The sequence below is a fragment of the Salvelinus namaycush genome, chromosome 41 (genome assembly GCF_016432855.1).
Source record: "Salvelinus namaycush isolate Seneca chromosome 41, SaNama_1.0, whole genome shotgun sequence".
In the NCBI taxonomy this organism is placed as follows: Eukaryota; Metazoa; Chordata; class Actinopteri; order Salmoniformes; family Salmonidae; genus Salvelinus; species Salvelinus namaycush.
This window is the reverse complement of record NC_052347.1, coordinates 8,872,510-8,900,479: the sequence shown is the minus strand read 5'-3', so window position 1 is coordinate 8,900,479 and position 27,970 is coordinate 8,872,510. Positions and strand designations below refer to the sequence as shown.

The 27,970-nt window shown below is 42.7% G+C and overlaps 1 protein-coding gene across 1 annotated transcript; it reads right to left on the bottom strand.

Annotated features, from left to right (window-relative positions):
• Positions 1-2,325: 2,325 nt before the first annotated feature.
• LOC120034095 (probable G-protein coupled receptor 146) lies at positions 2,326-15,940 on the bottom strand. The gene is made up of 2 exons (XM_038980528.1): positions 15,671-15,940; positions 2,326-5,715 (listed from the first exon to the last, which is right to left on the bottom strand). The coding sequence occupies exon 2, from the start codon at positions 5,670-5,672 to the stop codon at positions 4,665-4,667; it is 1,008 nt and encodes a 335-aa protein (XP_038836456.1). The 5' UTR covers positions 5,673-5,715; positions 15,671-15,940; the 3' UTR covers positions 2,326-4,664.
• Between the last annotated feature and the right edge of the window lie 12,030 nt (positions 15,941-27,970).

The window sequence follows — 27,970 nt, the reverse complement described above, 5'->3', positions numbered from 1 at the left end:
AGGTTACAGTTAATAGCATGGCAGCTCATTATACTATGCAGGCATGTTAACTGAATTAACCCTCTGTTAGCTGGTATAATAACTATTCGTACCATTTCCGCAGCCTGAAACATGTAGCTTTAAATACATGCTTTTCTCTTGTTGTTCATCCAATGAACTTAGAGAGCCTGTGGCCAAATGCTATGTATATTTAGTAACTCAGCAAATAGACTATAGGATACAAGGGTAAAGGGGTCAGTGGCAAACATGGTGACCTCACCAACTGTCTTTTCATCAAGAACATCAACATTCTCTCCTGGTCAGGCTGTAGCAGGTTGTTGTTGTTTGCTGGCTGCTCCACAGGTGTAGCTCTGACAATGGAGCTGAGGGGAGACAATGAGTTGATTGTGTCCAGGCACAGGGTCATGGCCTGCTGTCTGTCCTCAGGCTAGTTGGCAGCATGTTTCAATGCCCTTCACCTATATAGGACTTCCTGTGTTCTTGGAAACAGCTTCTCTCTCTCCTATTTGGAACTTGCAGCTGACACACAGAATATAGTACATTGACAGATGGATATTATCGTACAGACCATTGTTCATGAATGGAAATAACTACAAATGACGACATGCAGCCACAAACTAGTCTATTTATTTCAGCAACTAAAATGGTTAACATGTTATCATAGTGAGGGAAACATACACTGATGATGGTTAGTGTGTTGTTTTCTTAATACTGCTTTCTAGTGAGTCTACCTTCAGAAACTCCTATTCTCAGAAGGGAACTGCTTCCATGGCAACCGTTTTCAATTCTTTCCATTATCATATAATTTCCAGATGTACAGTCGGTAGTATTTTAAGCCTTATCTTTTAAACTATGGCTGCACTGTTTGGCAAGACCTATAGCTACGAGGACTCAAAGCACAGCAGTAGTGTATAATGTACTGTATATGTTGCACGACTGTGCAGACTCAGGACTTCCTAAAGCCTGAACATTTACAGTATCTATCAACAGTAGCTGTAGCAGCAGCAACTGATCATTAAGTTATTTTTTTACCCAGCAGGGAATCCCTTTAAAGTAGATTAAAGGGTTGTCCTTTATGCAATGGCGCTTTCATTTGGTTAAGCTCAAATTTCATCCCCTCATAAGTAATTACAAATGTGGACTGAGACGGTTTGAGTTAGTCTGAGGGGTCTGTTGAGTATTAACCCTGCCAAAGTCTCCAGGGCTAGATCGCATGTCTGTCACCTGTTCCCCATGCTGGAATACGTCAGAACCATGTTTATACTCCTTCTACTCCTCTGTTGGACATTCTAACAAAACAACTCGCTATTTAATCTCTTCACTTTTCTGCTTCTGCTTTCTCGGACTCCTTTATCTCCAGCACGACTCCCACATCAGCTGCTCCACACTGTCATCGTATGGCAGAACAATATTGCTCTTGTTGAGAATTGCAACAACACTGGGCTGTATAGCCAGGCCCACGGATGTCAAAACAATTTATAGAATGCCTGGATTGTTCCTGTTTTACACAGTGTGGTTAAAGGGACGTGCCACAGCCACAGTTAGTCTAGTGGGTTTACAGTGCAGACAGAGAGTCTATTCTAGGTCTCAGTATATGAAGAGATTAACGTTGGAAATGGATGTGTCCCGCTGTCATACAGATTATTTTTTACCTCTATAGCGCACAACGGTAGCTCAACATTAACCCTGGAAATGGACATGGGGGAGGGGATATCAACCCATAATAACATCTCTCGAAAGGGGGCTTAAATTCATCAGAATATATAAATAGCATTGATTCATTTCAAAATGTGTGGGTGTTTTAAGTAGATCCTGCTGTTGACGAGGCTGGGTTTCAACCACATGGATGTAAAACATGACAGGTCTGTATTTGGACCAAAGGGAAACACCCCCAGGTCACAGGGTCCCAGGTGGGGTTGTCTGAGCCTGTCCCATGTGATTAGTGTGTTGATTTGAGAGAAAAAAAGAGACCCAGCTGCCAATGGGAGAACGGGCAAACAAGCTCTTTTTACAGTATAAATGGCTATGGTTTACCAAGCTCTGCAGATGGGCAACCAAAGCTAATTACGGTATGTTGCGAGATAACACATTAGTGTGGTTTCTGCTCTCTATAGCTGGCACTATCCCCATAGCTTCAAACAGCAATGAAAAATAAGTTTGCCATTGTTTACTGACACAAGCATACCCTCAGAAATGGACTACAATGCAATCTATTTTGACATTGATTTGTCATGACAATGTACTGTGGATCCCGGATACAGTTGACGTTAGCATATCAAAGAACACTTTGAACGTAACGACAAAGAGAAACTAAAAGAACAGACATTGTGTTTAATTCCCATGTTAGTTTATTGTGTAATCAGTCTTTGACTCAACCGACAATAGAGAAGATTACTGAAGCTACAGTATCTAAATATATATTTGAGAAAAAAATACTGTATTTGTGAGAGGATATGGTGTTTTTCCGGTAAATCTCTAACATACAATATATACAGATATTTCATATTATACATATATACTGGTATATACACAGTCACAAAAGCATCACATCTGAAACTGGATTCATCTTGACCTGTGTAGCTAAACATCATGAAATAAAATACATTCTTATCTCTGCTTATATAGGTGGATTTAAAAGAGTAGCGTTTCCCATAAACATACAGTACTGGTTCTTTAAAAAATATATACTAATTTTGGTGGGTTATAACGGCACAACATAAAGGGGAGGTAAAGGGCGATGGAATCTGTAATTCTAAAACTAAGAATCACATTAAAGTGACGCGCGAAAGGTTTTGTATCATTTCAGCCAGTAGTTTTGAAAGTAGTGCTCGAGCCAAAACTGGTCCCTGAAAATAGAAAATAATTGTGTACCATGTCATCCATTTTGTATGATATGTTAGGAATTTGTAAGTGCTTAAGATCTCTGAATCTTTAACTGAGAATTTACTGTTCCCTATTTCCGTTCCTATTCCTAACCGTTCTTTATTTCCTGGTGTTGTTGGTCATACCTAAAGGTAGCATAGCATTGCTTATAACTAACTTTACCATTTAAGAGCCAGAATCCTTTTCATTGTATGACATTTTCAGTGAACTCTACCATCATTCAACAACCCTGGAATGAAAATGAGCCAATTTAAGTCTAGATATAAGTAATTTGTTTGTTTCTGATAGTAGCAGGGCAGAACATGTGACATATCTGTCCCTCTGTTGCTCTACTTCTCAGAAAGAGCATTTCAACTGTAATAAATTAGGACTTTGACTAGAACTTAAATAATGATTCACAGGGTGTGGACTCATTTTTACGATTCCTCAGCATGAAACTCAAAGGGTTCTGCTGATCTTTTAATTAAGTCAATACTTATCATGAGGTGGCCTGGATATCCCAGCAGTAGCAAGTAGCAACATGTTTAAACAATGGGTTACAGCTTATCATTGTATTGTCTCTTTCAAAGTGGAGAGGACTAAACTGACCTTTTCAATTTAGCAACAAAGACTTCAACACTTCATAGCATCACATAATCACATGCAATAACGGACGTCACCATAACATGACAAGAGTGAAATGTGATCGACGTGTTCATTATTTAGCTGAATTATAAATAGGACATGTTTTATATATAAACAGTCTTCCTCTTTAGTGGGAAGCAAGATAGCAAAGCAACTGTGCAGGTCACTTCTGTGCCTCTAAGCAGCTTTTAGACATCACATAAACTGAGCCAAGGCAAATGTTCCCCACACAATGACTGGGTGTTGTGTGCAGCCAGTTAAGTGAGAGCATTCTAGGACACAAGAGGTAAGTTGGCCATGCCTGGACCTTGAATAGAAGCTGTGTGGAGAATACTCTTGGTAGATCACATGATCCTATGTAATGTCGTAGAGTTGTGAAATTAAACGAGGTACATGTATAGTACTGTGTAAACTGCTGAGGGTGACGAGCAGGCAAAGGTTTTCTCTAGGTGCAAGACAGTGGAGGACAGAGGATGTGTCCGTAATGGCACCCTATTTCCTATATAGTGCCCTACTGTTTAACAGGACACATAGGGCTCTGATCAAATGTAATGCACTATGTAGGGAATAGGGTGCCATTTGAGACCCCTCCAGAGTGTTGTGGCCGAGGCTGGACAGGAACTCTTCAAATGAGACGTGGCCTCAGGCTCCGGGGCACTGGGTGGTCTGACAGGGTCATAAACAGGTTGCATTCCACTTCCTACCAGCTACATGCATAGTAGTAACATGCTGATTGACACATGAGACATAAAAACAATTGTTACTCCAATAGTATAACTCATTGTCAGTTTGTGTGCAGCGCAGTATCTCTACAGCCTGTGTTGGTGAATCACCCTGTGTGTATTAGGAGAAGAGACACCGCATTACAATTGCTTTGCGCCCCCAATCTAACAACCAAGTGTCCAAGTGACAAGCTTGCTAATGCACTTAGTTGTTTCTAATTGGTTCGTCCTCTCACTACAGAACTGGACAAAGAAAGTAAAGTTCTAGAAAGTGACTGAAGATTCCTTAGTGTCATTGAAAGTCAAGACTCCAGCCAGAGTAGCAGCAGTGGACCTGTAGCTGACTTCAAAGGCCATGTGTTGCGGGCTCTGTGGGGTCTGATAATAAGTGCAGCCTGGGTAAGAGGTTAGGGGTTAGTAAGGCCTGGCCCTGTCTCACGTTGCCACCTGCTGCACTGAGGAGTGTTCGTGAGGGCAGGGTGTGCCCCTGCAGTTTAGCCTCTTCAGCAGCCGCTGCAGCTTGTGGGAGAAGTTCTTGTTCATCTGCCTGTACATGAGAGGCATGGCGAAGCTACTGGAGAAGGCCAGCAGCTCCGACAGACACCTCAGGAAGAAGTAAATTGTGAGCCACTGTTTGTTGTTGCTGCCGTAGCTCCCCGGCTCCCCGGCTATAGTGTGTACCAGTAGAGTCATGTAGTACGGGGTCCATAGGACAAACTGCATGCAGACAGAGGCCAGCAGCAGCCGGTGGATAGAAGGGTCCAGCCGGGATGAGTCCTGGTCCAGCGGGGTGGACTCCTTCCTAATGCGCAGGATGAGCACGAAAGCATACAGCACGGCCACGGCCGGAACCACGTAGCCGATGAACATCATGATGGCGTCCGCTGCCTCCTTGTTCTGCATCTTGGAGCACTCGATGATCTTGGTGGAGACGTGGTTGCACACGTAGAAGAGCAGCGAGGAGAAGCTGGTGAGCACGGCGCCGCCCCAGATGAAGCCGCACACGTGCTTGGTGTTGTACACGCTGGACATGTAGGTGCGCGGCAGCGCTCGCTCGATGTAGTAGTCCAGGCTGAGCAGCGTGGTGGAGTACATGATGACCAGGGAGGAGATGTTGAAGAGGATGAGCAGGGTGATGTAGATCTCATTGTTGTACTCCCACACAGGCCACCGGGTGAAGCTAGGGCCTAGCAGCTCCACGGGGGCCAACAGGTTGAGGACCAGGCCAGCGATGGCCATATTGACGAAGTAGACGTCCGGCATGGTCATGGACATCTTATTGGAGAGGTTGACCACCACCAGCAGGGCGTTGTAGCAGAGCCCGATGGGGAAGCACACCATGAGGTAGAACAAGGAGAAGACGGAAAGGATGAGGCCAAAGTCCTGGCAGAGCCGGTGTTCGGAGCTGGAGTCCGTCTCATTGTAAGCCATACAGCTCCACATAGCTAGGGCTCTGAGAGAGGGCTGCACTGGTGCACTGGCTTGGCTGGAGACAGAGAGAGAGGAGAACAACATTAGTTAAGTTATCTTGTTTTTCATTACATTAAACAAGTGCTGATGTGTGGTCAAATATTAACACTGCTGACTGAGGAGAAAACGGCTGATGTGTGGTCAAATATTAACACTGATGACTGAGGAGAAAACGGCTGATGTGTGGTCAAATATTAACACTGATGACTGAGGAGAAAACGGCTGATGTGTTGTCAAATATTAACACTGATGACTGAGGAGAAAACGGCTGATGTGTGGTCAAGTATTAACACTGATGACTGAAGAGAAAATGTTCTCCACCCTCATTTGTCTCCCGCTCTCCTTCCTACACTGTTTCAATTAAAATAACTTAAATATGAAGAGAGAATGCGATTCCATTCTCTTTTAAACAATCTCATAATCCATCGTGAAGAAGATCAGTAGATTGTTTGAAATATATTTTTCTATGTGGGAAACCACAAAGTAAACTAAACAATAGGCTTTTTGGTTTTTCTCATTTCACGTGTTTCCCTGAGACATGTCCTAGGACTATCTATGTTATTGGAGTCATTCTTGTGGTTCCTTTAAAAGTGCTACGCTGTGGAGAGAAGCAAGCAAGACCACTCTCACACACACATACGGCATGGCTATTATGCCTGGGGTAACACCATTCATTCCACTTCATTGCATTTCACTGGCTGAATAAAAACTCCTCCCAATATGTTTCATTGGTCAGCTCCAGCCTTAAAAAACGTTCTTTCTTTCTGCAGTGTTCAGGGCCTCTCCAGCCAGAGCAACTGAATCCCTTGTTCTAATGGAAGAATAACATGCAGGGGCCAGGCTGCCTTTGGAGAGTTGCCCTTGTTGCCCTCCAGATGAAGACCTCCCTCTTTACTATCGCCTGACTCTGCAGGCCGCTTGCCTTCTACTTCTTCCAATCCATGTCTCTTCCAAAGCATGAGCGCCTTCTGTTCAGGTTGCTACACTGGCTTGTGTGTGTGTGTGTATTTGTGTGTGTGTGTGTGTGTGTGAGAGCGAAAGAGAGGAACAGAGACGAGAGAGCGAAGGAGTATGCGGGATGTTGTGGGGTGATGGGTAGATTTATAGACTGAAATGTGATGCAGCCCCCCTGCGCCTGGCCGGGCGGTCCCAGGGAGGGGTCAGTGTGGAGTGGACTGAGCGTGAGGACGGAGTTCAGGGCAAGGTCAGAGAGAACGCCTGGGCACATGGAGGGATGGAACGGCCTGACTGGGGATCAAGCCCGTCTGCTCGGCGCAGTGAGAGGCTGCTCATTAAAACACCCGCTACATAACTCTGCCTGCCGGAGTCTGAACTGGAACATGTCAACTCAGATCTTATTAGTTCTGCTCAGGAAGAAGTGAAAGCATACGCTAACAAAAGAGCTTATGTCAGGAGGGAATGGAACAAGGGGAGAATTCTCAACATTGTATTCAAGCTTATAGTTCAAAATGAAAAATATAGAATCAATGATAAGATTCCCCTAAGAGAGACGTGGGGTTTGATGCTTCGGAAAAGCGCGAGACAAAAAACGTATGATCTTAAAAAGGTTGGATGAATCAACTGGTGCACAAGCCGCTCTCGTGCAAAGTAAGGAAGCATATTTACAAGCTCATATTACGTAGTGTTTACCTGGTGACCGGTCAGACTACCTCAAAATAACATTTCCAGACAATGTTTTGGAAACAGGATGATTTTGTTTGCAAGAGGCTGAGAAGATACCACAGCCAGTAAAGAGAACATTCCTTCTTTCAATTACATAACCTCAGTTTTGGCCTGAGGACACACACACACACACACGGTTACACACTCACACACACACACACGGTTATTGACGCCACACACTCACACAGAAACACTTTCACATATGCTGCTGGTACTCTGTTTATTATCTATTCTGATTGCCTAGACACTTTTACCCCTACCTACATGTACATGTTACCTCAATTACCTCGTATCCCCAGACATTGACTCGGTGCCGGTACTCCTTGTATAAAGCCTCGTTACTGTTATTTTATTGTGTTACTATTTCCATTATTATTATTCTTTTTTGCTAATCTTTTCTAACTTTTTAACTGTGTTGTTGGGAAAGGGCTTGTAAATAAGAATTTCATGGTAAAATCTACACCTGTTGTATTTGGCGCATACAAAAAATACAATTAGATTTGACACACACACAGTGTTCCTGTGTGCTCCTCCACACCTCTCCAGCTGGCTGTAAGGAGAGTACACTGCATGGAGGGGCGTGCAGCAGGGGGGGCAGTGTACGGTTACCCTTTCAAAAACTCCCAGATGCTTTCCTTTCCCAGAGACAGGTGAAATGGGGCTGCCACTGCCCCTTGTAAAAACCACTCTTAAACCACCAGGTGACTCGTTTTCTGCTGGAGTTTAAAGGGGTGGGGGAGGGCTCACTAAGACTAATGACAAAGGCATGCGAGTGACCTGTCTTTGGGAATAACACCCTGCCGTACTGAACAGGAAGAACAGGTGTGTATCTTGAGCTCTCAACCCCCTAGTTAGAGTTAGTCTCTCCTCAAATCAAAGTTTATTGGACGTGTACACAGCTTAGCAGATGTTATAGTGAGTCCCTATAGTGGGTGCAGCGAAATGCTTGTGTTACTAGCTCCTAACATAACATAGAGTATATGAATAAGAATCCAGTATACACGGAGTGTACAAAACATTAAGCACACCTTCCTAATACTGAGTTGCACTCCCAATGCTTCCCACAGCTGTGTCAAGTTGGCTGGATGTCCTTTGGGTGATGGACCATTCTTGATACACACAGGAAACTGTTGAGCATGGAAAACCCTGCAGCGTTGCAGTTGTAGACACACTCAAACCAGTGCCTAGCACCTACTTCTATACTCCGTTCAAAGGCACTTAAACATTTTGTCTTGCCCATTCACCCTCTGAAAGGCACGCACAATCCATGTCTCAATTGTCTCGAGGCTTAGAAATCCTTCTTTAACCTGTCTCCTTCTTCTACACTGAAGTGGATTTAACAAGTGACATCAATAAGGGATCATAGCTTTCACCTGGTCAGTCTATGTTAAGGAAATATCAGGTGTTCCTAATGTTTTGTACACTCTGTGTATAATTAAGAAATAAGGCCTGAGGGAGTATGGTACATGGCCAATATACCAAGGCTAAGGGCTGTTCTTCGGCACAACGCAACGCAGAGTGCCTGGATACTGCCACGCCCTGATCCGTTTCACCTGTCCCTGTGCTCGTCTCCACCCCCTCCAGGTGTTGCTTATCCCCGGTGTATTTATCCCTGTGTTTCCTGTCTCTCTGTGCCAGTTCGTCTTATTTGTCAAGTCAACCAGCGTTTTTGTGTCTCAGCTCCTGCTTTTTCCAGTCTCTCTTTTCTCACCCTCCTGGTTTTGACCGTTGCCTTGCCTGTCCTGACTCTGAGCCTGCCTGCCTGACCACTCTGCCTGGCCCTGACCTCAAGCTTGCATATCATCTTGTACCGTTTGGACTCTGACCTGGTTTATGAACTCTCGCCTGTACCCGGCCTGCCTTTGGCCTGCCCCTTTTGCTATAATAAATATCGGAGCTCAACCATCTGCCTCCTGTGTCTGCATTTGGGTCTCGCCTTGTGCCCTTATAGATACAACCCTTAGCCATGGTTTATTGGCCATATACAACAAACCCAAGGTGCCTTATTGCTATTATAAACTGGTTACCAACCTAATTAGAGCAGTAAACATAAATGTTTTGTCAAACCTGTGGTATACGGTCTGATATACCACAGCTGTCAGCCAATCAGCATTCAGGGCTCGAACCACGCAGTTTATAATCCAGCATATAAATATGATTTTTTTTTCATTTATTTAACCAGGTAGGCTAGTTGAGAACAAGTTCTCATTTACAACTGCGACCTGGCCAAGATAAAGCAAAGCAGTGTGACACAAACAACAACAGAGTTACACATGGAATAAACAAACATACAGTCAATAACACAATAGAAAATATATGTACAATGTGTGCAAATGAGGTAGGATAAGGGAGGTAAGGCAATAAATAGGCCATAGTGAAAAATAATTACAATATAGCAATTAAACACTGGAGTGATAGATGTGCAGAAGATGAGGGTGCAAGTAGAGATACTGGGGTGCAAAGGAGCAAAATAAATAACAGTATGGGGATGAGGTAGTTGGATGGGCTATTTACATATGAGCTATGTACAGGTGCAGTGAACTGTGAGCTGCTCTGACAGCTGGTGCTTAAAGCCAGTGAGGGAGATATGAGTCTCCAGCTTCAGTGATTTTTGCACTTCGTTCCAGTCATTGGCAGTAGAGAACTGGAAGGAAAGGTGGCCAAAGGAGGAATTGGCTTTGGGGGTGACCAGTGAAATATACTTGCTGGAGCACGTGCTACAGGCGGGTACTGCTATGGTAACCAGTGAGCTGAGATAAGGCGGGGCTTTACCTAGCAAAGACTTATAGATGACCTGGAGCGAGCCAGTGGGTTTGGCGACGAATATGAAGCGAGGGCCAGCCAACGGGAGCATACAGGTCGCAGTGGTGGGTAGTATCAAAACACAACTAATTTCTTTTGTATTCCAGTACACGCTTCGTGTTGGACTAGACTGCAGTGCTTCTCTGTAGAGCTCTTTTCATTCACCGGTTTTCCAGAACCTTTTCTCTCTCAAGAGACCATGACAGAACTTGGACTGGGATGGTAGACACATTCCTAAGGGTGTGAAAAAAGTGAGCTACGCCGCTGATGCTTCACTGACTGTAACAGGCACATCAACACAACAGGGCATTCCATAGGCGCTTTCTTCACTATAAAGGGCACCTGGTTGAGATGGGAAAATGTCATTCATAGGACACCTGGTTGAATTGTAAGAAGCCTTCGGTCAACAGTATGTCACGAAACCCTACCATGACTGTGGTATTACACTAGCCTGGTCCACTATTGTATGCTGTAACCATAGAAGTTAACTACAACCCATTTAGTATGGGAACACCAAGATATTACACCTGACCTGATCCAAGACAATCTGCTCATTTCACTCATCTTCAAGGTTCAATGTTGTTAGTTTAATATTACCAGAAGTAGAAAAGGAGAAACTCTGCTTTGGCAGGTCCCCTCCCTCCAGACTGGGTGTTCAGGGATACAGATGGATTTGATATCTCAGGGTTTTTGATGTGAATAGTGTGACACGCTGTGATAGGCTCACACCCCTCACTTCCCCTCTGGAACGTACAGCTATTTCTCAGAATCGCCTGAATGACGTCAGGAGAGCACATACATGTCTGTAATCGTGTTTGATAGCTAGAGCAAGAGCAGCTTTTTGGAAGGATCATACTGCACATTTGGAGGCTTACTTTCAGATGTTGTTCAAACTAACAACAGAGCATTCAATCAACTCTGAATCTAACCACAATTAGATTAGGCCAACATTTCATACAAGCTCATTTCATACCATACAAGCAAGTTCCTCTGCTCAAAAATCTAGCTATTCTCCCAAACAGGATAACATTGGCATCGCGTCTGGTTTCCCACCGATTGTCCTCTTTGCACTTCGTTTCAGGAGAGGCTAGGAGGGATCACACATTAACATTTCAGAACAATGCGAGAACACGTTACTGTTTCATGAATAATTCCACCTGTGAAAGTCCTTCAGCTCTCATGAATAGCTCCCTTTGATATTCTCACCTGCTTTCGCTTCCCTCAGAGTAGCATAACAACCGAGGGGAGCGGCGTGTGATTTGTGTTAAGGTGCCCGCTCTGGTGTGCCGCAGGCATAGGGTTTGTTATATACCATAACGCTCCACAGTGTAAAACCTGTTGCATTTTCACTCATTATAATTGATGGCTTAGCGCGACTTTGTTACACAATCACAGCAAAATGATGAGCAAGAGTATGCATTCTGATTGTGTGGCAGGTGGCTTCTCTTACTACTTCAGTGCAAAAAAAAACAGACTTATTTACAATATTGCGGTAAATAGTTCTGTTCATTTTGTCTGACACACTCTAATCTACCGACTCTATTCCACACCTCACCTCTGTGCTTTCTATTGATAGTCCAGCCGGTCCTTAATCTGAGCCAGTCTGTGTACTATACATGTTAGACAAGAGACTAGACGAGATAAAGAACAGGGATCAACCTCAGTCTAAAAGAGTGACCTGACGTCTTGAATGTAAAAAATAAATAAATAAATAAATATTGCATAATTCCTGAAAACACTATTTCAGTTGTTTGGACGGCACTCAGTGAAGTGATTGAAGGAAGACAATGTTGATGACGAAATGGGAAAATGTGATATGTCTCTTATGTAATCCAGTAGAAACATGTTGTCAGCTACACACTTGGAAAAACCCACCCGAGTGCTTCCCCTAGCTCTCATATAGGGGAATGCCGCTACTAAGGAAGCATGAATTCACGTAAACTAATGCACTTCTGTTCTATATTGGCATTCCAGAGTTTTTCTTCATAAATGGCTTGACAAAATAATACAGTATTATTAGAATTTCAGCCTATTCAGGTGGGATGGCATTTTTGGCCAACTGCATGACATCACAATTGGATCTGATTATTCTGACCAATGACCAGTCATATTTTATTTGCATATGTATCCTCCTACTTTGAAGGGGTAAGCGGGAAGGCTCTAGTGCAGGGGTATTTAACTCTTACCCTACGAGGTCCAGAGCCTGCTGGTTTTCTGTTATACCTGAAAATGTATTACACCCAGCTGGTGTCCCAGGTCTAAATCAGTGCCTGATTAAAGGGGAACAATTAAGAAAAAAAGCTGTGGACCTGGCTTCGAGGTCCAGAGTTGAGTTCGAGGGCTCTAGATCACACGTGTCAAACTCATTCCACGGAGGGCCGAGTGTCTGGGGTTTTCTGCTCCTCCCTTGTACTTGACTGATGAATTAAGGTTACTGATTAGTCAGGAACTCCTCTCAGCTGGTTGTCTAGGTCTTGATTGAAAGGAGAACATTTTTTACCCGCAGACACTCGAACCTCGGTGGAATGAGTTTGACTCATTCAACAGAAAGAGAAAGAATGAGCTGAACATAACAGTATGCCAGTGGAAGGGTGGACAGTAACAGATGACCCAACTCTGGTTTGTGACTACCTTGATTTCCCATTGTAGCCAGTTCAATTACAGTCATTCTGTTAGTGATTTTTCACAATTCTGTTATTGATTTCGTGATAGAATTAAAAGTTTTAATAAATAAAAAGGTATATCAGTAAAAAACATTCATTGGTAGGTTTACCTTTACTTGTTACATGTGCTAACTTTCATTATCCTCCCTCATGAGGGCGAGAAATATATATCTTAAAGATATGTGGGTTATTGGTAACAGTGAAAAGACACAAGGCAATGTAATTGAACTGGCTACAATGGGAAATCATAGTAGTCACAAACCAGAGTTGGGTCATCTGTTACTGTCCACCCTTCCACTGGCATACTGTTATGTTCAGCTCATTCTTTCTCTTTCTGTTGTCTGGTAGTCAAAGCGAGAGTGTGAAAACAGTCTGGACAACCCCTCCCTCTCTCTGCCTTGCTCGTCTCTCTCTTGCCAGTTAATGTTACTTCTCCCGGCTCTTACTGACACCTACCCATGAGCCCCCTCTCTTTCCATTTACTGTAAACAGCATCCGTGCTGGCCGTCGCTGGATTCTAATGAACTCTGCCCCCAAACAAGACCAAATTTGGTTGGTCTGGACCGGACCAAATCTGAATGAATCATAGACATCTATGTTTCACAAGTTTCTAAATATTTAAGGTTATGGTTAGGGGAAGGGGAAGGGTTAGCTAACATGCTAAGTAGTTGCAAAGTAGCTAAAAAGTAGTAAGTAGTTACAAAGTTGCTAATTAGCTCAAATGCTAAAGTATTCCGTCATGAGATTCGGACATGGAACCTTTGGGTTGCTAGACATTCACGTTATACACCCACCCAACCACCCTGACCAACCACCCTCTTCATTTTAAGCCTTAAGTAATCTTCTATCTTATGCAACCATACACTATATATACAAAATGATGTGGACACCCCTTCAAATTACTGGATTCGGCTATTTCAGCCACATCCATTGCCGATAGGTGTATAAAATTGAGCACACAGCCATGCAATCTCCATTGACAGAGGAACGGCCTTACTGAAGAGCTTAGTGACTTTTAACGTGGCACCGTCATAGGGTGTCACCTTTCCAAGAAGTTACATTTCTGCCCTGCTAGAGCTGCCCCAGTCAACTGTAAGTGCTGTTATTGTGAAGTGGAAACATCTAGGAGCAACAACGGCTCAGCCACGTAGAGTGCAGCACGCAAAAATCGTCTGTCCTCGGTTGCAATACTCACTACCGAGTTCCAAACTGGCTCTGAAAGCAACGTCAGCGCAATAACTGTTCGAGCTTCATGAAATGTGTTTCCATGGCCGAGCAGCCACACACAAGCCTAATATCACCATGACCAATACCAAGCGTCGGCTGGAGTGGTGCAAAGCACCCCGCCATTGGACTCTCAAGCAGTGTAAACGTATTCTCTGGAGTGATGAATCACGCTTCACCATCTGGCAGACGAATCTGGGTTTGGCGAATGCAAGGAGAACGCTACCTACCCCAAAGTATAGCGCCAACTGTAAAGTTTGGTGGTGGAGGAATAATGGTCTGGGGCTGTTTTTCATGGTTCGGGCTAGGCCCCTTCGTTCCAGTAAATGGAAATCTTAACGCTACAGCATACAATGACATTCTAAGCGAATTCTGTACTTCCCACTTTGCGGCAACAGATCGGGGAAGGCCCTTTCCTGTGTCAACATGATAATGCCCCCATGCACAAAGTGAGGTCCATACAGAAATGGTTTGTCGAGATCGGTGTGAAAGAACTTGACTGGTCTGCACAGAGCCCTGACCTCAACCCCATCAAACACCTTTGGGATGAATTGGAACACCAACTGTGAGCCAGGCCTAATCGCCCAACATCAGTGCCCGACCTCACTAATGCTCTTGTGGCTGAATAGAAGAAGCAAGTCCCTGTAGCAATGTTCCAACATCTAGTGGAAAGCCTTCCCAGAAGAGTGGAGGCTGTTTTAGCAGCAAAGGGGGGGAGCAACTCCCTACTAATGTCCATGATTTTGGAATGAGATGTTCAACGAGCAGGTGTTCACATACTTTTGGTCATGCAGGTTATCGAACTAATTTGAGTGTCCCGGATTTACATTTACTATGTCTAGTCTATGAGACCAGTCTGACTTTAACGGTAGGTTCATGTAAAATGTTTATATGTTTGTAAGTTACATCATCCTTCAAATCAATGTTGTTGATGATAGTCACAGTATGATCTACCTATGTATGAATTAGATTGCTGGTAATTGGGTATTTAGTGATTACGAAACATATTTGTGCAAGTGTTTCCAGAAACATTAAAGCACATAAATGCTTCTGAGTTCTGTGATCACTGCAAATCGGCCAATTAAATGTTGGCTATCAAATCAAATGTTATATGAACACATGTATGTATGGGTTAATAGTGTTAATTTAGTCCGCTGTGTGTTTCTGTTTCTTAAAGCTGTTAAACGATTACTTTTTCGTAACTTATTGAACTTGTCTAATGCAATACATCCTGCTAAACTAAAAGCAATGTATCATTATATCGGTTACAGAATCTAGACTCGCGGATAAATTGCATCCATTTGCTTGTAACCTATTCGGCGCCGGTTTGCTATGGGTGCTACGGACCATTGGGAGCTAAGCGAGGAGAACTGTCATCGATAGTTGATAAAACTCTAGATGACATAACATCTGCGAGGCTATTGTTGACCACTACATTCAAACATACGCTATATTTGATCATAGCCTACCTATTTATTCTACAGCCAAATTAAACAGTAAAGTCAATGCTTTCGTCGGAACATAGATAGGAAATATGTTTGCGTGTAAGTCCATATGCAGTCTGCTGAAAAATGATATCAACATTTTAGGAAAACTCACCAGAAAAGTACAGATTTGGCACGGCGACAAGGCTACGGAGGCATCGGGTTTTGCTGTACTTCCACTGACATTTCTCTGTAATTACATTTGGTGTTGACTTGTAACAAACGTCGTATCCTTTTCTATTCGGAAGAGAGAGACAAAATACAAAAACGGTATAGTTAGATCTATTACTTTTTGCGTAGTTACTTAGGCTACTGCCACAGTTTCTAGTCTGACGATGTTTGTTCTCGAAAGGGGAGGACGTTGACAACTTACTACGAATTGAGTGGTACTGAACCCTACAGTGTATACACACGTGACCCTCCCCCACCGTCTCTTTCGTTTCGTCGATGAGGCCCGACTCGCCCTCGACGAACTCATTGGACGAAGCAGATCAGAGGGGGAGTTGGAGGGACTCTCAACAACATACCCGGCTTTTACGTGCGCAAAACACCCGGTCATACCGAGGGAGCCTGACAGCAGTTTTAGGACAGTAATGTACGCTGTTAAATGCAGAAACAGTTTGTTGGAAAATCAGTTTTACTTTGAGTTTGCCGTTATCAGTGTCCTGTGTTTTTGTCTTTCTCAATCAATAATAGCCCACTATTCACTGTACTTGTGAAAATTGTCTGTCTTCAAAGTGCATGTATGCAATGTATATCACGATCACCTGCTTCTAATATAAATCTGACAACTCCAAACCGATACAGCTCTAATTCTGGAAGTAGAAATGTAGCTAGTAATAAGCAGAAATTGTGATTATGCATGATGTAACATGATTATATCTGGACATGGAACGCCTGTATCAGATAACTGGAGCAAAGGCTATTTTTATACTCTAATCTTTCACACCTCATCTCTGTGTTTTCATTTGATAGTGTTTACATAAATAGATTTACCAAATCTGCATGAAATGCTAATAATATGGTGGGATGAACTGCCCTGTGGTCTGTTTGTCAACTGTCTGGTATGAAGGGATTGGTGTTTGACAGGAAAGGGTTGTGGGTTGTGGGTTTGGGGTAAGTTTGTGTGTTGTCCCTGTCATGTCCCAGAGAGGCAGGTCTAACTTAACCCTAACTGGAGAAATCCTGGAATCAGACAAATCTATCCTGATCTACCACTGGTCTGGACTGGTGGACTGGGCAGGCAGAGGTCTAACAGCAGTCTCTGCTTACTTTAACTGAGAGGGGGAAATCGTATAATACAAACAGATACTGATGAACAGCATTTTCTTAATAAGCATATACTCTAATGAACAAGAAGGATGTTCTGTTAGTTATAACAACATTTATTACACGATAAGGCACACTGTTTGTGGTTGGAATGAGACTACTGGAGTTTGCTCAGAAGATTAAGGATTACAGAAGTAGTGGCCAACTGTAAATACTTCACTACTGTTTATGACCCACATACTCTATCTATGTGCTGACCCACACAGAGAGAGGGTTTGTAATGTAACTCTGTGTGTGTTCTAATTGGACAACAGCAAGGTTGAAGCTCATATACAAATGACAGGGTGAAACATACCATTGATCATGCTGTTCCATCTTAAATCAGATTGTCTATAAACACTAATCTGTTCATTAATTAAGCAATAAGGTCCGAGGGGTGTGGTATATGGCCAATATACCACGGCTAAGGGCTGTTCTTATGCATGATGCAACGCGGCAATATACCACAAACTCTTGAGGTGCCTTATTGCTATTATGAACTGGTTACCAATGTAATTAGAGCAGTACAAAGAAATGTTTTGTCATAGCCGTGGTAAGGCTTTCAGCCAATCAGCATTCAGGGCTCGAACCACCCAGTTTATAATCATGATTATAACAGTGTTGTAATGTCTAGAGATGGATTTCTGACCCAGATATGCCAGCATGATCATTTGTTTGGAAACCTACTTATTATATACTACAAGCTTGTGTTTTAGATGGGTATAGTTCATCTTGTTAAGAGAGAAATCACTGATTGCCCTTCTCACCATTGTGGAGTAGTTTTTAAGTGGATAATACATCAGATATGTTTTATTTTGGTATTTTGGATATGCAGTTTATTAGTGAAACCGATGTTGTTTTTTGGTTGGTCTTTGTTAGAACGTATCACACAGAGAAGACATCCACTATCACCATCATGTTACATTTCATTAGTCTGTGTGTCCTGCTAAAACTCCCCTCTCTCAACGGCTCCTTGAGATTTCTCTGAAGAGATTTCACCAGAGGCTTCCGATGACATGATGACATAAGGTCTTTATTAGTGCTGGGCTCCTATGAACACAGAGCCATACTTTCATTTCCTGCTCTGCACCTGAGGGGCAGAAGAGATACGGCAATAGAACAGCCTGGGCCGAACCCTCTGGGTCGTCAGTGGTATGAGGCATGTGATGGCCTTGCTGCTGCTGTTGTTTCATTTGATACTTCCGGGAATACGCCCCTATCTATCCCTCACACCCTCTACTCAAACAGTGAACTACACTCGAGCAGGTCTATTGCAGCTTTTGTAAATAGCAAAATGGTTCGCCCCATGAGGATCCATGCAGCCGATTCCCCGGTGTAAGTGTTTTGCTTGAACCATTCAATGTGTTACTGTAAGACCATACAGAGGCACTAGGGGAGTATATGAATACCATAGTCGTAAGGATATGGTGCCAGACCACAATGTTCTCCTCAGGGGAAGGTTATGGTATTGATCTCCACCTTTTAAAAAGGGAAATAGAGCAGAGTTTACGTCATCCTATTGATTGATGTGCTTGAGTGACGTGGGCTCAGTCACATGGGCTCATATTTACAATACATATCCCCAATGAATATGGATGAACATATCAACGTTTTAAATCAAATCAATTCAATCTTTATTTATACAGCACATTTCAGACATGGAATGCAACATAGTGTGCTTTCCAGGAAAAAAACGAATAATGGTCTCTTCTTGCTTGTGCTGTGGGGGAAATTATTGGGATTCGCCTGTGTTTGCCATTCATAGAGATTCAAGTGTACCTTTGTGTTTGGCACTGTGGGATTTATGTAACAAAAACACATGAACACATTTTAAAGTCGAGCTTCCTGAATTCCAGGATGTTCTAACACGTAGTTACAGGGTATAATGTATGGTTGTGGCTGGACAGGTTTAAAACTCTAACCAGAAATAGGTTATTTTCAGTTCCTCCAGTTCTCCAGGTCCACCATAAAGCTACTTAAACGGCCTCTCGTTTTGAGTTGACTTGTGCTTAAAGTCCCTGGGACAGCCAGGCCTCGCGTGCTCCTTGCCAGAGACTCGTGTCTCGTGCTGTCTGACCCAGTTCCTGATTCTGGAACACAGTCTCTCCCAGGTGTCTTCTGAGATGTTTACAACTCCTAAGGACTACGCTGTTTTGGTATTACTATTTCTTCTGCTGACTTGTTTATGCATTTGTAGTAATAACCGTAAGTCAGGGAAGGAGTAAGGAAAGGGAGGTCGCCTGTATCCAGAGCATGAGACGATTGGCTTTTGTCTCCAATTTAGAGTGGATTTGTAAGCTGTCCAGTTTATCTGGGGGAGTGAGGTGCTGGATAGGTAATGCTGGAATTTAAACCTCACGTGTGTCTGTTAGCTTTCACTGTCAGGCAGTGGTGGAAAAAGTACTCAATTGTCATTTTTAAGTAAAGATACCTTAATAGAAAAGGACTCAAGTAAAAGTGAAAGTCACTGAGTAAAATACTACTTGAGTAAAAGTCTAAAAGTATCAAAATGTACATGGATTTGCTCAAATTCCTTATATTAAGCAAACCAGACGGCACAATTTTTATTGTCTGATAACCAGGGGCACACTCCAACACACATAATTTACAAACGAAGCATTTGTATTTAGTGAGTCCGCCAGATCAGAGGCAGTAGGGATGACCAGGGATGTTCTCTTGATAAGAGTGTGAATGGGATCATTTTCGTGTCAAAATGTAACAAGTACTTTTGGGTGTTAGGGAAAATGTATGGAGTAAAAAGTACATTATTTTCTTTAGGAATGTAGTGAAGTAAAAGTGAACGTTGGCAAAAATATAAATAGTAAAGTAAAGATACCCCAAAAAACTACTTAATACTTTAAAGTATTTTTTACTTAAGTACTTTGCACCACTGCTGTCAGGGTTAGGATCACAGCACAGATGCACATTTGAATTCACTGGGATCTCTTGATTGGGCCAATACTGACTGAAAATGTGGTCTTGTTGTTGTGACATTGATTGCAATTGCCTTTGTACGCTGAAGAAGGAATCATACACAAAACGTTCATGCGGCAATAAAAATATGTCAATTTAAGTTGATTCACCGGAGTGCTGTCCTATTTTAGTTCTTTACATTTTTATTATCTCCCAGGTAAACGAAGAAGCAAGTCAAAAGGATGCCATCTGACAAGATTATAGAGGCCATGTTGCATTTCCCCCAAACACCTTCTGATCTTGACCTTGCAAAAGCATAGACTTTCCTCTCCAAATCTCATGCAAATATTTTACAGTAACATTAACACCATGATAATGGCATTACAAGAGTCTTATCACAACCTATCATTGAGAGGGGGATTAAAGATGTACTGTTGTTTGTTTAATCTGACATTAATACATGTTTTGCTGGCAGCTCCAGCAGGAGCAGCTGTGACTCAGAGGTGAGAAATAATTAATGGATGTATCCATGAATTAAAGGCAGGGGAAACAAACACTGCATGAGCTCACTGACAGGCAGACCCTGTAAAAGGGCAGAGAGGAGCTGGAAATGAACAGCCCCATATGATCTTCAAAGTCCCAGAATAGGAGTTAGAGATTTGATAGATCCCATATCCCTTAGGTACTTAGCATTTTTCATTATACAGATGTAGGATCCTAATTTGATCATCCTGTGGCAGGAGAACTCCTGCAATACAGGACATTTAAAACTTGTAGTGTATTGGAGGTTTAAAAAGGCTTCTGAAGTTTGTAATTTCCACTTTGAAATTTCAGACTTGATTTTATCTTAGGAAAAATGCATCAACCCCTACACAAATGTCCATTAATTATAATCTATATAATAATATAATTCCTCTTGCTGCAGGATTATTTTCCTGCTGTAGCAAACTGGCTCAAGATCCTACATCTGTACAATACTCAACTGTCAAGTCTAATTAAGAAATCTGCAAGCTGTATGATATGGTGATACTGTATATAGGGATTTGCCCAGTGATAGCATTTTGGGAAGTTGTACTGTGGTCTGGTTTTAAAAACATACTGTCAATTTGGTTGTTTATCACATTTTTGAAACTGTTATTGAGTTACAGTGTTTGCTAGTTCAGATGCTTTAGTCTTGAGCGTTCACTCAACAATCTCCCTGTTAAACCTCCTTTCTGTCAGTTCAGTTCCCTCACAAAGAACCTGTTCCATGAGTCAAACTAGGCCATGTCAGAGGTATTCCATTGACAGGAAACAGACTGTATTTCAGATAAGCAGCATTATTCTGCCCCCTTATATGGCCATTATGATTTTATCCAAGATGTGAGTCATACTGAGAATTAACGGGACGACATCGTATCATCACTGGTGGAATGAGGGCTGTACAGAAAGCATGCAGGCTGCTGTGAATGAGGATACATTCAGCGCTGAAAGCTCTGCTCTGAAAGCCGTCCTGATATCGACCATGACCAAACACCGACAGGGATGAAGCAGAGACTGTCTAGCTCTCCTTAACTTCACACTGTGTACTACACTGGTGCAGCATGACCTCTGGAGGAGTTGCTGTGATGAATTGGAGGACTAGCGTTTTTTTTATAGAGGTTTGAAAGCATTTTTGTAGTGTTCGTATAATACAATTATGATAAGAAGAAGAAATCCAACTTAAGAGGGAGCAGACTTGTTCCCTGTTTTATGTTTCTGTCTGTGTCTGTTAGAAGGATTTGTAGCATATGCATGTCCTTTGCATTGAGGAGGGGGAGTGAGTGAGGGGGGGAGAGAGAGGGAAAAGGACTGAACCACCATGGGCCCTGAAGAGTCAATCACTGTTTATCCCCAATCAGGCTCTAAAATCTGTCCTATTCCTGGAAGCTCCAGCAGCACTGTAAGGCCATGGCCTGCATTCACCTTCCTTTTAACATTAAAACCGCTGGGCCTCGAGGGACCCCCTTTCAAGCATATACATTTCATATATGCTATCGCAAAAATAATCATTTGGCTGTGTTTACAAAGTGCTAAGGTAACATTAGAATTTTGATTTATATTTCATTTCAAATAACACAATAGCATTTTCCGGCCCTACTGTAGGGAGAATCAGGGGCACCGGGTAAATCCATAAAGAAACTGACATGCCCTCATAAAACTGGTTATAACTCCAGTTCTGTTTGTGATATTAAGATTCTAACATCGGCAATGTGTTATATAGACTTATTTATGGAAAGTCAAGGACGGAGGGTGGCATGACTTTAAAAATGGCAGAGTAATAATTGTTTTAAATTCATGAGCAGTACAAATGACTGTTTACAAATGAAAGTCCGCCAGTACTCTTAGCATCAGCCCCACTCACAGATCACGGCTCTGTGTCAACTGTTTGCTCAGTCACTCTCACACCAGATGGCCAGAGACACGTAATACTGAATGTGTGGGTGATACTGAACGTGTGGGTGATAATGAATAGAAGCAAGGTGGTGCTGTAAACATTGAAATGCTCATTGCTTGGATTCTAAAGAAATTGAGTAAAGTCCTTCCTGGTAAATGGGAGGGTTGTTGAAAAACCATGTATTTCCTGGACAGGAAGCTCTTCCCTTTGATGCTCTCTGCTGCTCTCCTGTCGCTGGGACAAAGGTCTTCCCAGCAAGAACCTTCCCTTCTATGTGGACTTGTATGTTGAGGACTCATCACATAACTCTAACTGTGTTGTCAGGCATGTCCTGAGCTAGCTATAGGAAAATCTGATGATTAGAAAGAGGTTGCACTTATTTTTTAAACAAAGTCATTTTCAAAGATTGTAGAACAAACACACACACACGCATGCGCACACCCACACACACACACACACACACACGCATGCACACACTCACACACACTGAGGCCTGTAAGCCCAGATAGAGGCCTGATGGTAGTGCACATTAAGCCCATTACAGTTTTTTTACAATCCCTTTGGCACAAATTTCAGAACCTTGTGGTCATTTTTCAAAACTCTAGACACAAAACTCAAAACGGTCATCACTTGTAACACAGGCTGTCCAATGTTCAAAACATTGCATTGTGCATTCATATCTTTAAAGAAACCTTGCACTTGCAGAATCATTGGTTGAAATAACTAATTTATCATGAAATAGCATAGGAACATTCATTTAGATCACCCACACACAAGATACCGATAGTTTCACTGTGTAGTTGTTGGTTCAATCATTAAATATTGTAGTACAAAATATGTGATACATGTTTCATTATGGTGCTACACGTAAATACATCACTGTAAAAGGACTAGTAGAGAGAGTACTACAGATACAGTGGAATCATTGAACAAAATCTGAAATTTATTGATGAAATACAATAAAATCACTCATAGGTTTCTTTGAATCAAGCAAAAATAATTAGCTACAAAAAAAGAAAAAAACTACAGTAAAATATGAACTGCAGTGTTCCTCACCTGGCTTACTGTAAAAAGCAAAACAAAGGCTGGTTACTGTACTTCTATATTTCCCTCAACCCTGTCTTGTGGATTTGGTCACAGGTTCTCATCCACATCACAATGAATGTTTTCATTAGCCAAATATCTTGGGAAGAATCTTCGGGCATGGCGAATCCAGGCCTGACACTGGTCTGCCGTGATGTCATTGCATGCGTCATCCATGGCCTGGAGAAGGGTGGCTTGTTCGTGAGGGCGCCTATCATATACCTTCCACCTCCATTTGGAGAAAAATTCCTCAATCGGGTTTTAGGAAAGGAGAGTATGGGGGTAAGTACAGGGTGGTAAATTGTGGATGGACCTGAAACCATGCTTGCACCATTTGAGCATGGTGGAACCTGACATTATCCCACACAATGACATAGGTCATGCCATCAGCTCTACAGACCTGATTTAGCTCATCAAGGAAGGTTACAGTCGAACAGCGAATCATGTGGCTGCCTGCAACTCAATATATAGAGTATATAGAGTAGAGAGCTTTATTTGTTGTTCGACCTAACATTAGAACTGTCAAGATGCGTAATCTAAGCAACTTTGAACAGCGAATCATGTGGCTGCCTGCAACTCAATATATAGAGTATATAGAGTAGAGAGCTTTATTTGTTGTTCGACCTAACATTAGAACTGTCAAGATGCGTAATCTAAGCAACTTTGACCGTGGTATGATGGTTGATGCCACACATGGTGATTACAGCATCTCAGAAACAGCTGCCTTCCTGGGATTTTTATGCACTACAGTCTCTAGAGTTTACAGAGAATGGTGCGATAAACAAAACACATTCAGTGAGCGGCAGTTCTGTGGGCAAAAACACCTTGTTAATGAGAGAGGTCAGAGGAGAATGTCCAGACTCATTCAAGCTAACAGAAAGGCCACAAATGCTCAAATAACAGCTGTTTAAAACAGTGGTGTGCAAAAGGGCATCTCTTAACGTACAACACCGTGATTAATTCAGGCTGTGTTGGAGGCAAAAGGGGGTCCTACCCAGTACTAGATAGGTGTACCTAATAAAGTGGCCGGTGAGTGTACAGTAATGTCAGATCTGAAAACATGGTCTGGAAAAGTGGTACATGGGACCATAGAAACAGTGTCTGATAAAGAATGATGATGAAATATTACATCCATAGATAATGTAGTCCAATTGGTTCATGTTCCACGGTAATTGGTGTCAATGGATCTCGTTATCCTGAATCGTTCATGATCTAAACATGGAATATTGTTCGTCAGTTTCCATAAAACTATGCATTAAGAGTAATGCAACAGGTACTTATCATTTTGAGCAGTTGTATTAATTGATAGTTAGATCATTGTAATGAAATGCATGGACAGTCATTTCAGATGTAATGTGTGAATTGCATTTTGAAATGGTAATACTTTGATGTTAAGTTGTGTCATTTTGAACAGGTGATTTTAGTTCAATGAACAAATGATCTTAGCTTTATGTGTATTGTATCCAAGCAATCGGTAAAAGTGTTAGAGTTTTGAAAAATTTGCATTTTGATCATTGGTTGTGAGTTTTGTGTCTAGAGTTTTGAAAAATGTCATCAAGGTTCCGAAATTAGTGCCAACGTGATTGTAAAAAACTGTAAGTCTGGTGGAGATTATGTCCTATAGCAGCCAGCCCAACCTAGGAACGGCAGGCGGATGGACAGCGTCTGTGACCGCCCCAGGGAAGAGTACCCTCCCTTTAGTATCACTTCAAGATGTGACCACAGATCCCATTCAGACAACTGGCAGACAGTCATGTCTTATTAATGCCGTATAACACAACACTGAGCACAGCCAGTTACAATAACTTAGATATTTCCTCATCTTGTTCTGTGGATCTTGTGTAAGTGCTATGTAAAGCTCAGAGATAGTGATTAATTGGAAATACACATACAAAAAATACATTGTACACATTTACTGTCTGTTTAGTAAAAGGTTAAGACTTCCATTTGTCAACTGTCTTTTTTATAATGTTTTATTACTGTAAAACAAGGCACGTCAACAGGTTGCATGGCAACAGGCCTGATGCCTAGTAACCTGTAAGGTTACCTAATGTTATTTTCCCTGGGAGGAATCGTAGATGGAGAGGGAACAATCAAGTTGTTCATCAGATCCGGCCTCCTGCAGGGAGGACATTGCCTTCATGATACAAACATCACTGTGACCCGTCCTCTTGCTTGTGTTTTATCCTGGTGATAGAGATGTGACGACTGTGACTGCACCACGCTGAGGTTGTCATCCTGTCAGATAGGTTCATGGAAAAAGGCCTCGGGGACCGGGACCCCATGGAGCTGCTGATGTTTGTAGGACTAGGACCAGATGCACAGGCTGAGTGTGTTTGTGTGTGTGCATGTGTGCATGTGTTGACACTTGATTCTGTGTGTTTTTGCATATGTGCATGGATGCGCATCTGTGTGCATAGGGGCAGATGTATGTATGCATTTCCAGGCGCTGCAGAGAGGGAATAGAATGGCATTGGTCCTGGATTAAGATAAAGCTGTGTAAGCCAGTTTCATAAGCCTGTGTGTGTGTGGTGCCTGTGTTTGTGTGTTTGTCTGCCGGAACAAATGATGCTTTGGAAAGATTTTTCGATAATACAATTTCATTTTGATATCCCCTCCCCATCTGCTGTAGTACTCATATTATTTTCCCCATGTCTCATTAACCTTTTGTGCTTTGCAAGGCAAATTATATCATGGGCAGTGATTTTACCTGGCCCTGCCATGCAGGCAGGACTCTCTCCTTTGTTAATACTCAAATGAGTGGTGGACCTTAGTGGCAGGGGGCTGATAACATCTCTGCTGAGAGGCAGCATCTCGCTAGAGCCTCCCTCCACTGAGGGGTTCATCTCCCTGGATGAAGCCAAGGGGAGCCTGCTCCAATGTTGGGCTCCACTTTGTCTCCTACCCGCAGACAACAAGCTTCAAGGGGGCTGCTGTAGGGCATAGTTACTTTAGAGTCAGATGAAAATCAAGCAAGGAGGTTTAAAGAGTTACTCTGGTGAAAAGAAACTAGCAACCCAGCCAAAACACTGATGCTGTAATTCCCAGAGAACCTATCCCAAATGTGCAGGATTGCACGCAGATGCGCGTAGAAATACACACGTGCAAGAATACACCCACTCACACACAGATGGGAGGTTTCCGTACACGCGTCATACTACTTGGCTGGAGAGAGGCCTGCATTGCGGAGAGACATTCCTGGAGTAAGTGAACTGGTCAGATAGTGTTTTGGCATGCCTGTCCACAGCGATGTCACGAGGTTGAAGTGTCTTTGGCTCAGAGTAGTCAGTTAGTCAGGCGGCAGCATCACATAAAACTCGGCAGCTCAGCTGAGTCCTCTGAGTCTGCCGAGCTCCAAACAGACCCATGGTGTCTTACGCCTCGATCATACCTACAGTGTCATTGAGCAAAATGGTACGCAGCGTTATCTGGATATGTGTGCAACAAAAGTTAAACATTCACCTTCTGCTACCATTTCCGTCAAGCCGTCTACGCAAACAGTTTGACGCATAGGTTCAATAAATCCAACCACACAGAACACACCACACTCTACAACGCAATGCTGCAAGGCAAACGCCGCGGTCCATTGGAAATGAATGTACTTCTGGTGTACCAAAATGCAATGACGTTGTCATTGTGTGATTGAGGCGTTAGTGAATGAGGGATACAGTAGATGACTGACCTGAAGTAAACCCTGTATTGTTGCCTTTTCAATAACATCCACCTCCTCCATACACTTAAACAGTGTTTTCTATGGCACCTTCCCCCATTTTCCCCTTTTCATCCCCCGGATGGGAGATTTATACATGTTCTCTTCTGTCACATAATAGGAGTCCATCTTGGGATAACACTCATATCCTGAGTGTAAGGGCAGAGAACAGCTCCTGAGACACTCCAGGCGGCTCCTGTTATCAGAACATATTGGCCTTAAACTGAGATTAACCCCTAATCCTAATTCCAATCCTAACCCTTGCCAACCACACCAGCCTATGTGGTCAGCCAGGCCAGACAGACACCACACCTTCAGCCTGGTGGTGGTCACATCTAGGTTAAGTCATATAAAACACCCCAGGACCTTACAGCAGGTCAGCATCCACAGCTTTTATTAATGCCGCCAGGTCAGGAAAGTCCATGGTAATCCTCTTGCACCTAATCCAGTTAAGAATTTATAGGGTTTTAGACCTTTTATTGTCAGAGAGAGCCTTGTTGGTTTTAATGCTGATCGTTGATGTCCATGCTACAATAGGCACATACTGAGGAGTCAGTCATTGCATTCACGTGCAGTGGCACATGCACATAGAATGACTGTGCAATTGTAGAATTACTACATGGACTGAAACATTAGCACTAAAGCCTGTGGAGATTATCCAGGGTAAATAGAGAGGACAAGAACTAGAAGAACAAATAGTACAAATTAACTAATTAATCATATCAAGAGATTTGTGAGTGTGTGTGTGTGTGTGTGTGTGTGTGTGTGTGTGTGTGTGTGTGTGTGTGTGTGTGTGTGTGTGTGTGTGTGTGTGTGTGTGTGTGTGTGTGTGTGTGTGTGTGTGTGTGTGTGTGTGTGTGTGTGTGTGTGTGTGTGTGTGTGTGTGTGTATTGTCTGCCTGCTTGTGTTTGTGTGATATTTGAATGACACACAATGCATTTTCCTGGTAATTGTAATCTGATGTCAGCTATAGAAATATATTGGAA